This window comes from Botryllus schlosseri, chromosome 8 (assembly GCF_051294905.1).
Source record: "Botryllus schlosseri isolate E-star chromosome 8, Bs_hap1, whole genome shotgun sequence".
Classification (NCBI taxonomy): Eukaryota; Metazoa; Chordata; class Ascidiacea; order Stolidobranchia; family Styelidae; genus Botryllus; species Botryllus schlosseri.
Window position 1 is genome coordinate 10042562 of NC_137243.1, and position 17443 is coordinate 10060004.

At 41.0% G+C, this 17443-nt stretch overlaps 2 protein-coding genes across 5 annotated transcripts in view; one reads left to right on the forward strand and one right to left on the reverse strand.

Annotated features, from left to right (window-relative positions):
- Window positions 1–17443, reverse strand: part of LOC145445220 (cytochrome b5-like) — a 392395-nt gene that overhangs the window by 204736 nt on the left and 170216 nt on the right. The window lies entirely within an intron of this gene.
- LOC145444036 (TNF receptor-associated factor 4-like) lies at window positions 4757–17041 on the forward strand. Of its 4 annotated transcripts, none has more exons than XM_080321933.1 (11): window positions 4757–5839; window positions 7344–9960; window positions 10027–11066; window positions 11710–11857; window positions 11925–12029; window positions 12465–12686; window positions 12755–12850; window positions 12938–13093; window positions 14390–14567; window positions 14704–14870; window positions 15367–17041. In XM_080321933.1, the coding sequence occupies exons 2-11, from the start codon at window positions 9901–9903 to the stop codon at window positions 15514–15516; spliced, it is 2322 nt and encodes a 773-aa protein (XP_080178059.1). In that variant the 5' UTR covers window positions 4757–5839; window positions 7344–9900; the 3' UTR covers window positions 15517–17041. The 4 variants fall into 4 exon arrangements, with proteins under 4 accessions (XP_080178059.1, XP_080178062.1, XP_080178063.1 ...); XM_080321936.1 differs by having other exon boundaries at window positions 9838–9960; XM_080321937.1 differs by lacking the exon at window positions 4757–5839 and having other exon boundaries at window positions 7066–9415; window positions 9871–9960.

Below are 17443 nucleotides of genomic sequence, written 5' to 3' on the forward strand. Positions count from 1 at the left end.
TTACAAAACCAGCCGATGCATTTTCTCTGTCACAGTATCATGGTATAATTATAAAAATTGCACCAATTTTGACTGCACCGCGAAAACACATCTTGCGATTTTCTTCCCCTCTGCAACTGAGTTGTAATTTGCAAGTAATGTCTAATTTTATCTATATCAGGGGTGGGAAACTTTTTTGGCGAAAGGGACACCTGAGATTTACGAACCATTGCGCGGGCAACTGGGATATTGATAACCTTTTTTAGTCGTCGATAGGAGCGAACCGAATTAGGTAACATTGCTAACAAGACTTATATTAATACGCCCTAAAATTGATAACAATATGTCATGCAACTGTGCAGTGCGCAATCAGGCCCTGGTCACGCGAAGCGCGAAATTTTTTTGCAAGATAACGACTGAATTAGGCTATAGCTATATCAATAAATATGTCGCTAACATATATTGGGGGTCGCATCTGTATACCACTGGGCTCATTTGGCAAGGACAGGATTATTCGACGTTTAGACATAGCAAAATCGACGGTATCAGTGAACATGCCTCTATCATTTTGTGCAAATGCTTTGTCGACGATCTCACTGCGAGTGCCCAAGCGAAGCCGTATCTCCTAATTGCGAATATAGTTAGACTCAATTCTGTGAATAATATGTATTTATAATTTTCAGAAGGGAGCTCAAATACTGAATGCAAGAAATCTAATGACATTGAATCATGCGAAGTGCCGAGGTAAATTTCAAGTCAAATAAATCTGCTATGAAATATTCTACTTCATGGTCATATACGAAGATCTGGGATAAATGTGGCTGACCCCTGGATACGTCAATGCGTCAGAACTGTTGTTTTAGTCATCATCTAATTTGGCGGTCATGCTAATCAAATTATGGTTGCCTTGCAATTGTACCTCATGTCATAAATAATTTCGAGAATTACCTCGCAGGCCACACCTAACCTTCTCGTGTGCCAAATTTGGCCTGCGTGCCACGGGCTGGCCACACCTGATCTGTATGGTTAATAATAACAGTGATTGGTGGTACATAAAAATTCTATTGAAAATTCTTTGAAAGCAAATGTTTTCATGATAGAGAAGTTGGAGTCGGAGTCGAATTCATAGTCATTCTCACAAACTCCGACTCCGACTCCAGTCAGTATTTTCCCTCCGACTCCGACTCCAGCTATTATAGTTTTCACGACTCCGACTCCATCAAGCGAAAATCACCCCGACTCCGACTCCACCGACTCCACAGCCCTGGTTTCTACAGAACCCAAGTTTGAAGTAATTGAGCTAATCTCAAGTCGCATTCCAGTTGCTGTTATTAGACAGACTCAAACCTTTCATTTGCCTTGATATTTTCTTGAGTGCTCGGCTACTCGCTCATTACCATGCCGTTAGCCCGTCCGAATGCGTGCTTCCGTATAGCACCAAATGTTCAAATTGGATACGACGGTGGCATGAAGTCAATTTATTCGATATAATGTTACATAAAGCCTGTTATGTTCTAAATATATTGCGTAGCGTCATACCCCAATATCACTTTTTAAATCAGTCATCCAGTGCAATTATAGCCAATTTTCCTGTCGATCATTTCCCCCACATGTTATTGATATTCGCAAATGCGGATTTCCTCGTATGCGGGACCGAAACAGGACCTGTCTGCTCCCTGACCCCCTTTTGATAACTTATCATTACCTTTTAGGTTAGCGATCACATGACTCACACAGCCTTTTCGTAGTGAATTAAGTCAGGCATTACTGGATTTACAAGGGAATCTGAATAGGGTAACGGCGAACGCAACAGAGCTATCTAGTTATTTCTATCGGCTAAAATCGCGAGTTATGAAAGATCTGGGTGCATTTTTTATCTACTCCAAGGTTCCAGCTTTTCAAGTTGAAGAATGAATTTTCTAGCCAATATTGGTACTTCCCTATATATTAACCTACGATTCATTTTCTAATCCTCTCTTCGCCCTCGTGATCAGATTTATCGGTTAGGATTACCATACATTTTTTAGGAGGAAATGTCCTCCGAGGACGCATAAGAAAATTTGTCATCCTTTTTGTCAATTCGTCCTTCTTCACAGATTTATAGCTAGGTCAATGGCCGTGTTCAACTAAAAATAGGCATAAATGACACGAAATAGATAATACGGACGTTTGAGCGGGTATTTCAGGACTCTAGTCAACGTGATGACCTTTTTTTAGTCAACACGACAAGATTTCCAGTAAATATACCAAAATCTGCTGTTTTCAATTTCGGTGAACCAACTTTCTCGATTCCAAAATATGGTAGGCCTATTACCCGTATAAAACGGTGTTTGGTAAGGTAACAATCCCAATGATTTACATCTTGATCTCTTCCCCGTAGGACAGTGGTTCTCAAAATTTTTTAAACACGTCCCCCCTTTTTGATTGTGAAAAATTTCATGCCCCCTTATCGTGATATCACAAAATAGTCGAGAGATAAATCAGAAAGCTAGCCATCCCAACGGATAGTTTGATGCCATCAAAGGTTATAGCTATTGATAAGAGAAGTTTCAAATATGATATTCTAACAATATACAGAGTAAACACCATGAGCCGGATCTGATTTTTTCAGTTAACTGTGACTTCGCGCACCTATTCAGCTGCTTTCGCGGCCTTAGTTTAAGAACCACTGCCGTAGGCCGTCATTGGTGGGATTGCCACTATACCCACGACGACGTCCACCTTACCACGACGACGACGGCGTCAAAAAAACAGGATTAGTGAAACTTTGTCGGATTTGGATTGAATTTGGATTAGACATTTTTTTCAGAACGGATTTGGATTGGATTTATCTATTTTCTGGGAGATTGAAATGACGTGTGGCGAATGGCGACAAACTTTGTTCAAATCAGTTATTAATGTACTTATGGTTAATAGGTTATCCTTAATCAAGTGAATCGTTGGTTGTAAAAGGAAATTTTCGAATCCCTCCATTGCATAAATTTTTTTTTCTTCACGAATATTTCAATGACTTCTTTAGGGCCTACATCTGAATCAAAAGCGCACAAGTACAACACACGCGCGTCCACGTCGTCCAAATATCAGATGATCGACCGAAAAGATCATCGCTCCATCAAATATGCCGGACCTGATGTGTGGAACAGTATCCCGCCGGCCATCCGACAGTCGACGAGCATGTCCACATTCAAGTCGAAATACAAGCAATTACTACTAAATAAATACAGTCCATCCTCATGATTACCGGACCACGACTGACCTATCGATCTCGCTTCCCATGACATGCCGCCCTATTTCTTGTCGGATTCTTCTTCTATACTATCTTCTTTACTTTCATTCAGTGTGCATGCCTCCTCTTTACATCGCCTAGGCCAAGGTGGGTGTCAGATTCCATAGACTACTCCTTGTCGCTTCGACATCTTCCTGTCTTTTCATTGTATCGCATTTTGTGGTGTATTGAACTGATAAAATTGCTAATAAACCGATGATGATGATGATGAATTTCCAGTTGGAATCGGATTTGGATTGGACATGGACTTGAATATGGAAAAGTTATGGATTAGGATTTGGATTTGAAGGTTCGGATTTGGATTGGATTAGGACATAGAAATTTCAAATCCGCTCATCTCTGGTACGCGTACCACAGGTTGGGAACCAATGGTCTACAACGATTCTCGAGAAAACCACTGAGATTGCTCAGACTTGTTGAATTGGTACTTCATACGAGATGCTAATTGCTTATGTAGCACAGTGTACAAATACTTGCAGGGCCTAAAGCAAGCGGGGTCTGGGGGTTAAGTTTGAGAACCAATGTGTTAGATGGTGGTACGGAAACCTCGAACCCTGATTAGTATTTAGCATTTCCCATACATTGCAGTCTTGCTCATCCTTGTTTCGATTAGGCCTGGGCCTCTCTCTCTCTCTCTCAGTTTCCTTCAACGCATGAGCGATCTCATATTCTTGTGATTGTGCGACGTGCGTGCATGAATGTATTAGCAGCACACACGCCTAGTGAGTTGTTGTAGTGATAGGGATTAGGCTAGTCGATGCAACTGTTCTTTTGGTCATTAATTACGGTATCTAACCTATGAATAAATGCGAAAGTTGCACATGATCAAACAATAGTTATGTGACGCGTGTGTTGGCTAGGGCACTCAAATCGTACTGGCTACTTGATAAAATTGTTAGGTTACCTAATTTAAGCCTACACACAAAATTTGGCTCAATTCCAGCCTAACCGCTTTGCTACAGGAGAAGTAAGTTTCTATTTATTATATCAAAATAAATGATAAAAAATTTGAAAATTTTCTGTTCACCCCATGAAAGTGTTAGGCTGTCTATTGAAACGATGCTCACCAAATGTGGCTCAATTCCAACCAGTGAAAGCGGAGTTATTGCCGTCGAAAAATTTGAATTTGAATAAAATAGTATTTACGGTGAGCACAATTATAATAAATAAACAAAGAATCGGTCACCGTAAATACTATTTTATTCAAATTCAAATTTTTCGACGGCAATAACTCCGCTTCCACTGGTTGGAATTTAATCAAATTTGGTGAGCATCGTTTCTATAGACAGCCTAACACTATCATGGGGTGAACAGAGAATTTTCAAATTTATTATTATTTATTTTTATATAATAAATAGAAACTTTATGCTCCTGTAGCAAAGCGGTTACTGGCTGGAATTGAACCGAATGGAACCAAATTTTGTGTGTAGGCTTAAATTAGGTAACCTAACAATTTTATCAAGTAGCCAGTACGATTTGAGAAAAAAGTGATTTTTGAAGAGCCCTAGTGTTGGCGACCGTCAATATGCAATATGAATCCAAGAATTATGATTCCCAAATTGCTGGGAGATTATAATTCAGCCTGAAGATTTCCTTCGCGCTTAACGGGATTCATGGTGACTTGGATATTTAGTTTTTTAATGTAATAATGTCCCCGCAATCCCAGCCCCACAGTACAAATACGAACAGCAGAGGAAATGATGCGCCCCAAATAGAAATAGCAAGTTGTAATCGTGTGCGCCTCACGACTGAAGGTTTGTCTGCTATGTTTGGGCGATTCCAATATATTTTTATTATACCAACAATCCTTATGGGAGGTCAAGGATTAAAAACAGGCAACGAAGTGATTAATAAAAACCGGAATTTACATCAACATTAATTTTGTGACGAAATTCTTCGAAGACACCCCTCCATCAGCGCTACCTGTCAATCTGATCCCGTGGATGGAAAATGATGAATATTGGACTGTAATATATGTTAAACTATACCAATATTATCGACGAAATTCATTCAAGTTGTTTAAAAAAAATTCGAGCACTAGAAACCGAATCCCAGTAACTTTTCCTAACATTTCCTCTCGCAATTTTGCTGCATATCCTATATTAGTAAGCTTTTAGGGATGTGATCTCAATAAACCAGCGACAGCACATAACGCCACGTGGGCTATCCGCGATACGAAGTTCCCATGATGTCAATTTGAAACGAGTATTTGGCAGGGGGTAGGCCTACGAGTTTTGAATAAACGTTAAAAGTGTGTACCACGACGAAAAAGGTTTAAGAGCCCTGATATATTGCTATGTTGAAGTTGCCTATATTTGGTTATTTCGTGATCTCGCTACTCGGAAGACATTGGAATTGCGCGGATGTGGTAGACTAACTATATGAACTCATTCCGCGAGACGCAAATGTATACTTGCAAATTAGCATTATCTTTCTCTATTGGTCGAATTTTAATTGCTATGTGGGGCACAGGTTGCAAGGGTGAACATGCGGCGGTCTTTTTGTATCAATGTTTTATCGCCGCTGATCTTTTACGCTGCGCACTTTGCGGAGTCTTATGATGACCGAAACCAGGTATGATATACAACAGAGGTCTCAAACACGCGGGCCGCATGCGGCCCGCGACGGCATTTTGGATTTTGAAGTATTCGTCAATATTTAACTACCATTTTCATTAATTTGAGAACTTAAAATTCGTTCTAAAACTACTCCAGAAGCCAGAAACTACTCATCAAACTTCACTATTACATCAGTTTCTAAAGTTACAATTGCAACGCAGTGGAAATTTACCTATTGCGTGACGTTACTTCTTTATGATGGTTAAACATGTTGATGATTCGTACTGAAAATTGTGATTTGTACTTGGTCGCGAGTTGAGTCGCGTCAAAAGAAACAAACAGAGAAGGACTATTGTTACGCGAACTCCCGTGACTTTGTGCAACCACGGACGCAACAAACTATCAAACTGGTTGGAAAATAGTAAAATATCGAAAGGTCGTATAGCTCGCGTTTCGTAGCTCATTTAGATATCTAAGCACTAAGCAGGTCGGTATGGCAACCATTGGCATGATGTTGCCCTCTTGATGTATAGTTGGCTACATCCTGTGTTATCATGAGTAGACTATCTTTATCCATGTTATCATATTCAATATTCAGTATAAAATAGACGTAAACTACGCTTCACAGCTGTAACGCAAATGGATTTTTCAGCGATTTGACATTTCCACTGCTATTGCACAGTAATCATTATATTCAGGTTGTTATTGATCTGTTCAAATATTCGAAGGTAAATATAACGCTGATTTGGTTGGACCTTGGTAATGACATGACTAATAGCCTAGTTATCAGGAGTATACCCGACCCCCGGATTTGGCTGTACTGCTCCCATGTTATGATATCAGATCAATCTTTGTAAATTCTAAATTCCTCCCTATAATTGCGGCACGTCAAACGTCCGTCAGCTGCAAAATTATAACGCGACAGCTTTTACGAAGTCCTGATGCATTTCTACACTGACATGATGTGTACAACTAATTATTTTGACAAACTATGTCAAGTATACCAATTATTTTACTCAAATATCTAAAAAATGTTATTTTTCTTAATGCCAGGCGTGAATTCACAATACTAAATCACATTTTTACGATGCGTGTGGATCGAATGTCAGTCTGCAAGATCCCGTCAAATAAGGCCTACTTGGAAATACATTGAATTCCCCTATTATTGGTGCTGCGGCCCGCGGCGCCATCAAAAAGTAGGAATTGGCCCGCGAGCACATTTGAGTTTGAGACCTCTGATATACAATATACATATTACTGGCCGAAATGTTGCGGGGGTGACCTGGTCATGCCAGAAATGCCGGTGCCTAATAGCCCGCCTGTTAACTCATAGACCAGTGTTTTTCAACCTATTTATAGTCGATTTGAAAGAATCCGCGACCCACCTCGAAATTCGGCACATGTTGATTACTGAAATAGATCAACACCTTTCTCACACACCTATATTCGGAGGCAAACGACACATGGGGGTCGCGATTGCCCTGTTGCATTCCAGTAGCCTCACCCAATATTTCATTTAGGTAACAACGTGAATTTACAGCAGAGGTGGGCGAAGTAGTTTTTGAAAGCAACCTAAAACTTCATGGAGAAAACGAATTGGCTGGCTTTCAAACTACTCAAATCAGAAAGTGTTTCTGTAAAGAAGCAGTCATAAATACGCTCTCATGATCGATCAGGAGCTGGAAACTAAGGTATGCGGCTGGTGTAGAGATGTTGAGGTGGTACGTGCTTCAAGGAGGTATGTAGTCTCCACAACATGGCAATTAGACTGCATCACAGAATGCAAATGCTATGGAAGATCGGCTCTAAACTTTTATTACCCCGGCATCAGGGGTCTGGAGTCGTAGTTTCGTTAAATTATCTCTTGTTGGAATAGGAGTTAGGGAAGCACATGCTGGATGGAGTCGGAGTTTGTTAAAATACCCCGACTCCAACCCTATGTACTTTCAAATCTAATCAAATGTTACCCAAAAGTGCCGTTGCAGTTACAGAAGTTATCAAGTTTTTACGTTTACAAACCTAATTTCGTCCTGTGAGTATACACTACACAGTTTTCAAAATTTCTGTGAACCATACCTACATGTCTAAAATATATGATAGAGGTATAATTTTCCTCCGAGTAGATACACGGGAATGTCGGAGTTGTTTGAAGAAAATATTAGAAGGCGGTATATTGAAAACGTATAGAGTCGAAGTCGGTGGTAGAAGGAACCGACTCCACTGCCCGGTCGAGCACCCCATTTCAGAAACAAAACAGGATGGTGCCATTCCACGTATGCTAACGCCACCCGTAAGACGAAGATAGCGATACGGATAAATTGCCAGAAGTGGTCAAAGTTAGTCAAAAAAGCTCCTCAAGTAGAAGTATAGCCACATAAAAATCTACTCAAGTAGGAGTAGAAGTAGTGCTTTTAAAATCAACCTAAAACTTCTTCAAGTAGAAATAGAATTGACCGGCTTTCAATCTACCAAGTAAGTAGCCTAGTTGTACCAAGCAGTCATGAATGAGGTCTCATAGTCTGTCAAAGCTTGAAACTGAACTATACGAAGGGTGCAGAGGGTTGGGTTCGTTCTACTACATAACAGGTGGTATAATTTTTCCCAAGCATAACAATTCGACCGCATCATAGGATGGAAATGACATGTTTTGCTACGGAACAGTGGTTCTTAACTTTTTGCACCGTTTCCAAAACTCCCATGGAGTGGCGCCCTTATCCTATTATAAGGCCCTGTGTTAAGGCGAAGAGCGATACGGAGAAGTTGTATGTGCTGCTAGAATACGATATTTATCATTCCGGACGTTTCGCTGGGACATATTTACTGTGATGAAATATGTCACATGGGCGACAATGCGGTGTGAAAGAAACCATGCAACCCGCTACACCAATTTTATTGACCGATACTTTAATAAAAAACACAATTCTCACTCCATCGCTATCTCGCGCGAAGCACTATACGAAAGTTCTGCACTTATCTTAACTTGAGAAAATTAAATTCTTGTTGGTACTTCATGAAAACCTAAAGCCCCTAAATTTCTTCGTCTCAGTCTCTCTCTTTCAAGAAAAATATTACTTCTACTTGGCAAACTGTAAATAGACAAAAGTAAGTAAGTGAATTACAAAATATTAATAAGTAGAAGCAACGGAAAATTAAATTTACTTGAGTAAGTACCGCAAGTAGAGGGAGGCTACTTGAGTACTTCGAGAAAGTAGAAGTACTTTAATTGTTACTGACCACCTCTGATCTACAGGTACAATTATATGTAAGCTACTGTTTCACTATTATAAATATATAATGATCGTCATGAAGCAGTGTCAAGCTCGTCGAGACGGAACAGCTTGTATGCGAGCTTGCAATCCATATTGTCATGACTGAACACGTGAGACTGAATGCTGTGAATAAAGTCACCATATGCCATACGGCCTGAAGGTTGATTATGGTTTGGTAATAATAAAGAATAATATGTAAATGTTATTTCAAGAGTCACTGCAACAGGCTATACATCTATATTTTCCGCTGGCGTCTCCACAGGGAGAGCAAAATCGAGACTACCGTCCGAATTCCTTTTTATTATATTGAACCTCGGCTTCTGGTGAATATTCCGACTACTTGAACCTTAATATATCAGGCCGATGTTACTTATTACGATTCCTGGTCTGCAAAATGGTAACACGGGCCCCCGGTCGTTCTAGGTGGGCCGAGGTATAGATGATCGAGAGATCGCACTTGGACGTTTCGCTATCTTCTTATCTGTTCATTACATGAATTTACAGGTGAGATATTCTTCATAAGTTTCTGATATTTACAGTCCATATTTGCGTCAAGGATCGCAATATACAGGCGTCAGTCGGATCGGCGACTCGCCCAACCTCAAATTATTGGCATGAATAATTTACATCACTTCCAAGATATGAAATTATAATAATTCATCGATGACCGACGATATTTATTATTATCGTGGCAACCGGACAATGTTGTTAAGCTAGATATGCCTACATATCTTTGTTTGTGTAGGGTGCTGATCATATTTCTTCTCGAATGTGCCAGAGGTAAGGCGACATGTAACCTGGGTATAGGATGAGTTCAATGGATATGAATCTTCCAGGAACAGCAATTGCGATCGATATAGAAAAGCAGGTAAAAGCAATGAATGCATGCATGTTCATCATCAGGTGTACGAATTTGTTGTGATGTAATTTTCAGGATGATCTCTACAGTTTGGATACGTCATCATCGCGAGGAAACAGTTCTTCGTCTTCACGTAAATTATCCAATGCACCCAAGTCTCTCTACTCCGATAACGGCCCATTTGATATCAAATCTTTATCAAATTCGTTGAATCTAGACCAAAGCCCTACAGCAGATCTTTCCGCTGCCGATATTTCGCCTAGAAGTTACCCGTCCCCATTTTCACACTCACAACTTCCAGAGCTGCCCAACCTTCCCAAAAGTGAAGTATTGGATGATAAACAGCGCATTTACGACGCAACACGCGAACGGAACCACCATTCGCGGGGATTACCTGAGCGACAGAGGGATTCTCGCGGAAGCTCGAGCATATTGTCAAACAGTAACGTGTCCCTTCGTTCTCAAACGTATTCCATCACTCAGTCGGATGATAACTTGAAGGTGACCGCGTCAAGATCTGGAAATTCGATTATTAACGGGGCTATAGCCTATGATGATTGTGAAATAACGGAAACGTCGGCGGTCAATCACCCTTTCACGTTGCCTACCAATTCCGAATTTCATTCCGCAGCATCATATCATGTGACGACGCTGTCAGTTCCGAAACGGCCGAAGACGGCAAATCGCCCCAAGACTACCGCGCCGAAATCACAACGGAAAGAAAAATCAAAGCTAACTTCGCAGTCAATTCCTAATCTGCGCAATTCATTATCCTCTCTTCCATTCCTATCTAATGACGCTCGGAAGTCAGCGTCCACCTCGTCGTCCGCATCCTCCTCTACGGGATCCAGAGCTGCGTCGCGCCGTTCAAGCACTCTGTCACGTATAGCAAGCGCTCTCTTGACCAAGCTTCCAGAGACGTCTGAATTACCAGGAGCGTGGGTAGATGACAAAAAGTCAACGGATTCGAGACCGGGAACATCAGCCTCAAAAGCGTCAAGTTTGGGATCGGCGGTCTCCGCCAGTGATTTGGACAGTCCTCTTGATAGCAATGAAGATTTGAACTGGCGCGTGAAATTGCGTCCGAACTGTTTTCTGCCACAGTTGAATGAGAAGTAAGTCGAAATTCTATCCCTATTGGAGAATAACCTGTACCTTTGACGTAGCTAGCAGACGAAAAGCACCTCGAAAACATAGTTTATGGACTTCTACATCATGACGACATCAGCATGAGTTACTTCACTAGGAGTCACTGACATCACGTCACTGTTACGCATTTTTCGCTCACTTCAAAAAGAAAAACTATTTCCGCCACCTTTATATATATAGTAGTCTTCGTTGGTACTGATGAAGAAGTAGAAGTAACGTCATAAATTTCTACTCAAGTACAAGTAGAAGTATCGATTTGCATGTAAGTAAACGATAGTTATTCTGGACCTAGGTTTGTCTAAACCGAAATCTGTTAATTTGGTAATAGTAGTCAAATCGTACTTACTTGAGTAAGTAGTGCAAGTAGACAAAACTGCTTGAGAAGTAGAAGTACTTCGGTACTGACTACCTCTGTTTATCTCAATGAAGCTTAGTTGTTCTCATTGTCGTGCAAAACTAACGGAGTTGTTTCGGCTGTGGAGCCCTGGTACGGCATTCATTGGGGGGATTTTTTATTCGATGTTTGAAAGTTATAGAAAAACGTATTTGAGATTGTAGTAGTTGCTACACGAGTTTATCCATGGCTCATACTTTGTCGCGCGTATTCAGATATATGTGTCCCGCTTGCAACAATGTCTTATATTACCCTGTACAACTATCGAACTGCGACCATAACGTGTGCAGTACCTGTCTGACAAGCATAATGCGGGGAGTCCGAACCTGCCCCGTGGATAAAAGGCCGATAGATAGATCTCAGGTACGTACGTCGAATAAGAGGCTGCCAACAGGGTTTTCTATTCACTTGAAACTTCGCGTGTCTGAAGGTGATCGTTCCTCGTGAGTTCAGTGTTGAACTGTCCTCCAAGAGCCTGGCATGCCCCCAGAATGATCTTGGCTGCCAATGGACTGGAACGTATGGTAATTTCAAGGTAAGTTGCCATTGTTTTCCATTTTAAGTAACATGATGAATGCCGTATTAGAGCATTACAGTAATGTAGTTGATATATGGTACGAGAGAAACACCAGAGCTAAAAAATGCATTCTTCCCTCGCCTGTACGTATGAATGCCGATTTCCGACATTAAAGGGCAACTTTAGGGGCATTGCAGTGACCTAACCACATTATAACATATATTTCGTAATCAATGCGACAGTATGTTTCGTTGGAGATTAGTTTTAAGAAATCAGCGTCACGATTCGCAAGCTATGATATTAGCATCATCTGTTTATGAAGCGACAAGAAATTGCTGGTCTTACGCGGTTTGCCCATACCGTACAGTCACGTGTTAAGCATCTATCCGTAGGTTAGTTATCCATAGGCAGACTGCAGAGCCGGGATCAGATCATTCTATCTTTTGATCTCAGAGCCACCACTTGAGCTGCGAGTACGCAGACGTCGCGTGTCCCAACGGTTGCGGCTTGCGCTGCGAGAGAAGGCGTGTTGATGATCACGCGATGAAAGAATGTTCTCTGCGCATGGTGACTTGCGAATTCTGCACGCGGGCTATCCGGGCCGAGAAAGAGATCGACCATCTCAAACAATGTGTGCGGTTTCCGGTGAGCTGTCCGAACTCGTGTGGCCTCAAGGTGAGCATAGGAAAATCTAGACTTCTGCAGACTGCGATGTGTATTGAACTTGATGTTTCTGCCTACAGGAGATTCCTCGGGAAGAATTGCCGAAGCACATTGAAGAAAAATGTCCGTATGGAGAGATCAAATGTCCGTTTCAGAGGATGGGTTGCTATGTCGTTGTACGTCAGATATTTATTTCAGTCGCACAGACACTGATTGGGTATATTAATTTGATGTCATATATAAATTCTTGCTCTTCAAACCAGGGCACAAGAGATTTCATTCAGAACCATATGAAAGACGACTTGACCGGACACATGGAAATGCTTTGCCTCAGTCTAAATAACAACTCAGACAAACTGCTGGAGCATGACGACAGGATCTCGCGTCAGCGAATGAGAATAGAGGAGAATGAATTTCAGGTAATTGTGATGGGCTCTGTTTTGCGTCATTCATTTTATACGCCGTTCTCATTGCCGTGCGGCTTCCACTAATCGAAAGGTTCGCATTAGAGCTATCTACATGTCCATTATATTTACCCGACAGTGATTATTACGTAGGGGGACTCCCCGAATGGCGACAGCTTACCCGACAGATTCGCCGTTTTACATGTCACAGGTTTATCTATCGAAACTACACATTGCATTACATTCGATAGTTTATAATTAATTTATTAACATTCATCCATGTGATGTTTTCCATTGCATAGTTGTCAGAGGCAAATAAGAACGCATATCACTGCAAAAGGAGTCGTTTGGAACTGTGAAACTTTAGGCAGCCTATTGATGTGCCATGTATATTCCGAATAGGACCGGTTCTCAACGTGAATAACCTTAGTGAACACTTGAAGTTCACAAATATGCTACAACAAACATTTTTACAGCCTAAACTATAATATGTTTCGCAAAGCGGGTTGTTTTGGATCGGAAGCTAAATTGGCTCTTCCATATCAGGTTTGTTTCGTACGGTACTTTAGACATATCGCCATTCGACGATATAATTATACCCAAAGGTGCTAAAAGTCACTTATAATGTTACAAAACTGACTTAAAATCAATTATACAGCCATGGAAATACCTAAACCAAACTAAAATCTCAGGACGAACGTTTCCGTTACCCGATATACGCGATTTCCCCTGCTGTTTTATCGGGTAACCTCGCGAGACAATTTTGCCCGACAGATTCCCCGACAAATTTGCGTCGTCTGTGACGCACGAATGCGTAACCTTACGTCGGGTAATTTGTCGGGACATCTAGCGACATGTAGATAGGCCTACTGATGCACATATATATACACGCGAGTTTGACAACAGATGGATCTATAGTAGGCTAAAGAAGGGGGCTATAGCTCGAATGAAAGTTTATAAGGCCAGAAACTTTTCAAAAATGAAGGGGGAGTCACATATGATCCATTGTGACGTTACGAACGAAGTGACACGTTGTCAGTCAACACAGTCGTGTAATCCACAATAGCGCCCACCTTAACCGATTTAGATCTATTACACTGGGATTTTCGAAACAAATCACGAGGTTTAAAAGTATGGAATCGAAGGTTTGTGAATGAATTTGCATTATATTTCACTTCAAGCTACTCGGTAAGACAACGGAACACTCGACTATTATTAAATGAGCTCTGTTTTCTCCCCGTTTCCGTGTTGCACAGCCCTCGAGACAAGTCAACTCGGAATTCGCTTTTCACTCTATACTAATTTTTGTAGACGTCAAACCTATTGAGAAGACAGGGGTGCCAGTTTCTTTGGAAAATTGACGATTGGTCACAACGAACTGTGGACGCTGCGGCCGGTCGCAAAACGATCATAAAAAGCCCGCCATTCTACACCGGAAGATATGGCTATAAGCTTGGGTTAACGCTGATGCCGAACGGAGATGGAGCAGGTAAAATTGTTGGACATCGTCACCTAGCAGCTAGCATACTTGCGGCAGTCGAACATTAATACGATTTCGGTCTTCATAATAGCAGCTTTATATGTCCTACCACGGCTTACCGATTTTCTGTTTAAATTTCTCCTAGCGAAGAGTACTGATCTTTCAATATACGTGTGTGTGTGCAAGGGAGAATATGACGCATTGCAAACCTGGCCTTTCTCCATGTCGGTTACGTTCACCCTCGTCGACCAATGCCAGGATCCACGCGCCAAGGTCGATCATTCGTATGTGCTCAGACCGAATCCGTGCAAAGTAAGGGATCGAAGATAGTATATTTCTATTCCGTTTTGTTGAATGTTACTTTTGCACTTCCCAGCCATGAAGTCAATAATTAGCATATTATAGTTTCAGTGCTTTCTTAAATCTTAATAGCTTGATTTGCGAATAATTTCAAGTTTCTGTCTCCATAGTGGGGCTATAACTGCCAACGGTTTAAAAGTCACTATATACATGACGAATATGGCAGTGCTGAACATGCTTCCTTAAACAACAGCTTGACTTTCTAATCCCTCGAAGGTGACTCCGGTAACGGATGAAGTAGCCCGGAGCTGGGGTTTCTAGTTTAGATTTCCCATGATATCTATCTGTCTGTCTGACCAGTGACCATTGACTATGGTATCGATCTATAGTCTCATGACATCCATAAATTGGTATTTAATTGTAACCGATGTAGAATGGGCAACTGTGCGACCCTTCATTTTAGTTCTCGTGCGTTCATGATTACACTATTTGCTACTGTTTGTGACAGGAAAATATACCCTTCCTGGGCCGGCCGACAACGAACGCGAATCCGAGTATTGGCGCACAATATTTCGCCCCTTTAGACATGCTTGCAACGCGAGACTACGTGAGAGATGACGTTGTTTTCATCAAAATTCTCGCGGAGACAGACTCGTGATTGCTGGAGAACCTATATCCGCAATTAGGCCTCGTACATTCTGCATTCTGTAAAATTTGTACATTCATCGTCAGCATTGTTATAGTGCAGTTTTTCTATAGTCACGAAGAATATTAGACCACCAATTTGACGTTTTATAGGTTCGCGTCCACAATAAAATAATATAACATTTCAAGTTTACCCATCTTCAACAGTTGAGGGCTTATCATCCCGTCGACGTATTGGTCTTAAATTCATCTAGTTACAGCAATGGACAATAATTACATAGTCATGATCGCATCTCGTTTCGCGAGGATCCAATAAGTCCATAACCAGTGGTTATTAACCACACTGTGGTGACAGCACTGGATATCATTACTGTGACAGTGTGACATGTTGATTTTTTTGGATTTTTTAAGAGGAACTTTATTAGGCAAGAGTCGATAACCAAGTCACAAGAGCGTAATTCCACTGCATAACATCGAAGGCAAACGAAAACTGCAGTTCAGTTCCTTCTGGCTCTTAGCGCTACACGCATATCTTATTGAGCTTACAAGTTTTTGTCTTGCGTCTAGGGTTGCATTTTAAACAAACGGTGTTTTAAACGAAAGCCTTTTTAAAAAAATACAAAATTGATTTTTTCAAGTTGTAACATTATGCCATAATTGTCTAAATAATTTCCAAAAACATGTTGTGTGAGCCTACGGACAATTACCACCCGATATAGCCAACGTATGTCGATATGGGATGGTTGGAACCCTCAAAATAGTCGGTTCAACAGCAATAGTACATATATTTCGTCAAAGTAGCTGCACGTATACCCTATAAATCTATGTGAAATGAATGGGATGTTGTTATTTAATTCTGTCAATTTACAATGAAGGCGCGAGCCCCCTGGAACCTTCTCACGGGCCTCTGGATGGCAACCACTGTTATAGCATATGCTCAAATCACTTTTCGTTGGATTTTACAGTTCGTTACGGTTTTGAGAAATGAGCATACATTATTTGCTATACAGACGTGTGATCGCTGTTACCACGTCCTGATATGAGCAGAGCATGAGCCGTGACCACCCTGAGCAATGACCTCGAATTCAAAAGACACACGCTAGCCCGATCAAATAAAGAGCTAGTATGGTCATGGTCATTCGCCACCAAGTCACAGACGATTACAACCTATATATTCGAAAAGTGTATACCGCTGTATTGAAACACAGTTGTTCAATTTCTCTGGATAGGCCTTTACGCAACGTAAGGCGGGCTTCGTTAGCGTTGTAAACTCTCCGGAAAGACCCGTTACTTGGATTAGGCAGATATATTGAAGATATATAGCGATAGTAAATCGTGTGCATCGCTATCCGCTATTATTGTAAGATGTAGGCTATAAGCCTACATAGTATACTTCCATCCATGTTGTACCCGTTTTCACGTATTAGTAGCTTATGCGCATGTAGGCACTTATGTGTATCGATCATGAAATCAAGAGAGAGTATGTGTAATTGTGTAATGTGTATACGGCAATAAATAATGTAAATTTACAAAATGTATTGTGACGTTGTTTAACGATCTCGAAACGCAAGCGTGGTTTTATCAATTGTTGCTTTCACTGACTATATATAAATTCTAAAATGAAATATAGGCCTGTATACAATTATTGTTTTTCCGCAATTATTATATCGTTATAACCATATCCGTTTCGGTAAAATTCGCATGGGACAGTTGATTAGCAAGTTCAAACAATTACACAGCGTGCGAGTTGTAACAGATACATATTTTTGGTTAAACAAAGCTGGCGAAATCACACGTTTCCCTTCGACGCACGTACTGCTAAATATATACAGGAACCAGAATAGAGCGTATGTAGGTAACAACTTACATAGGCTGTAGCGTACGTAACTCCGACGTTTACCTCAAATGACGTTAACAATCACGCTCACGGAAATTATATC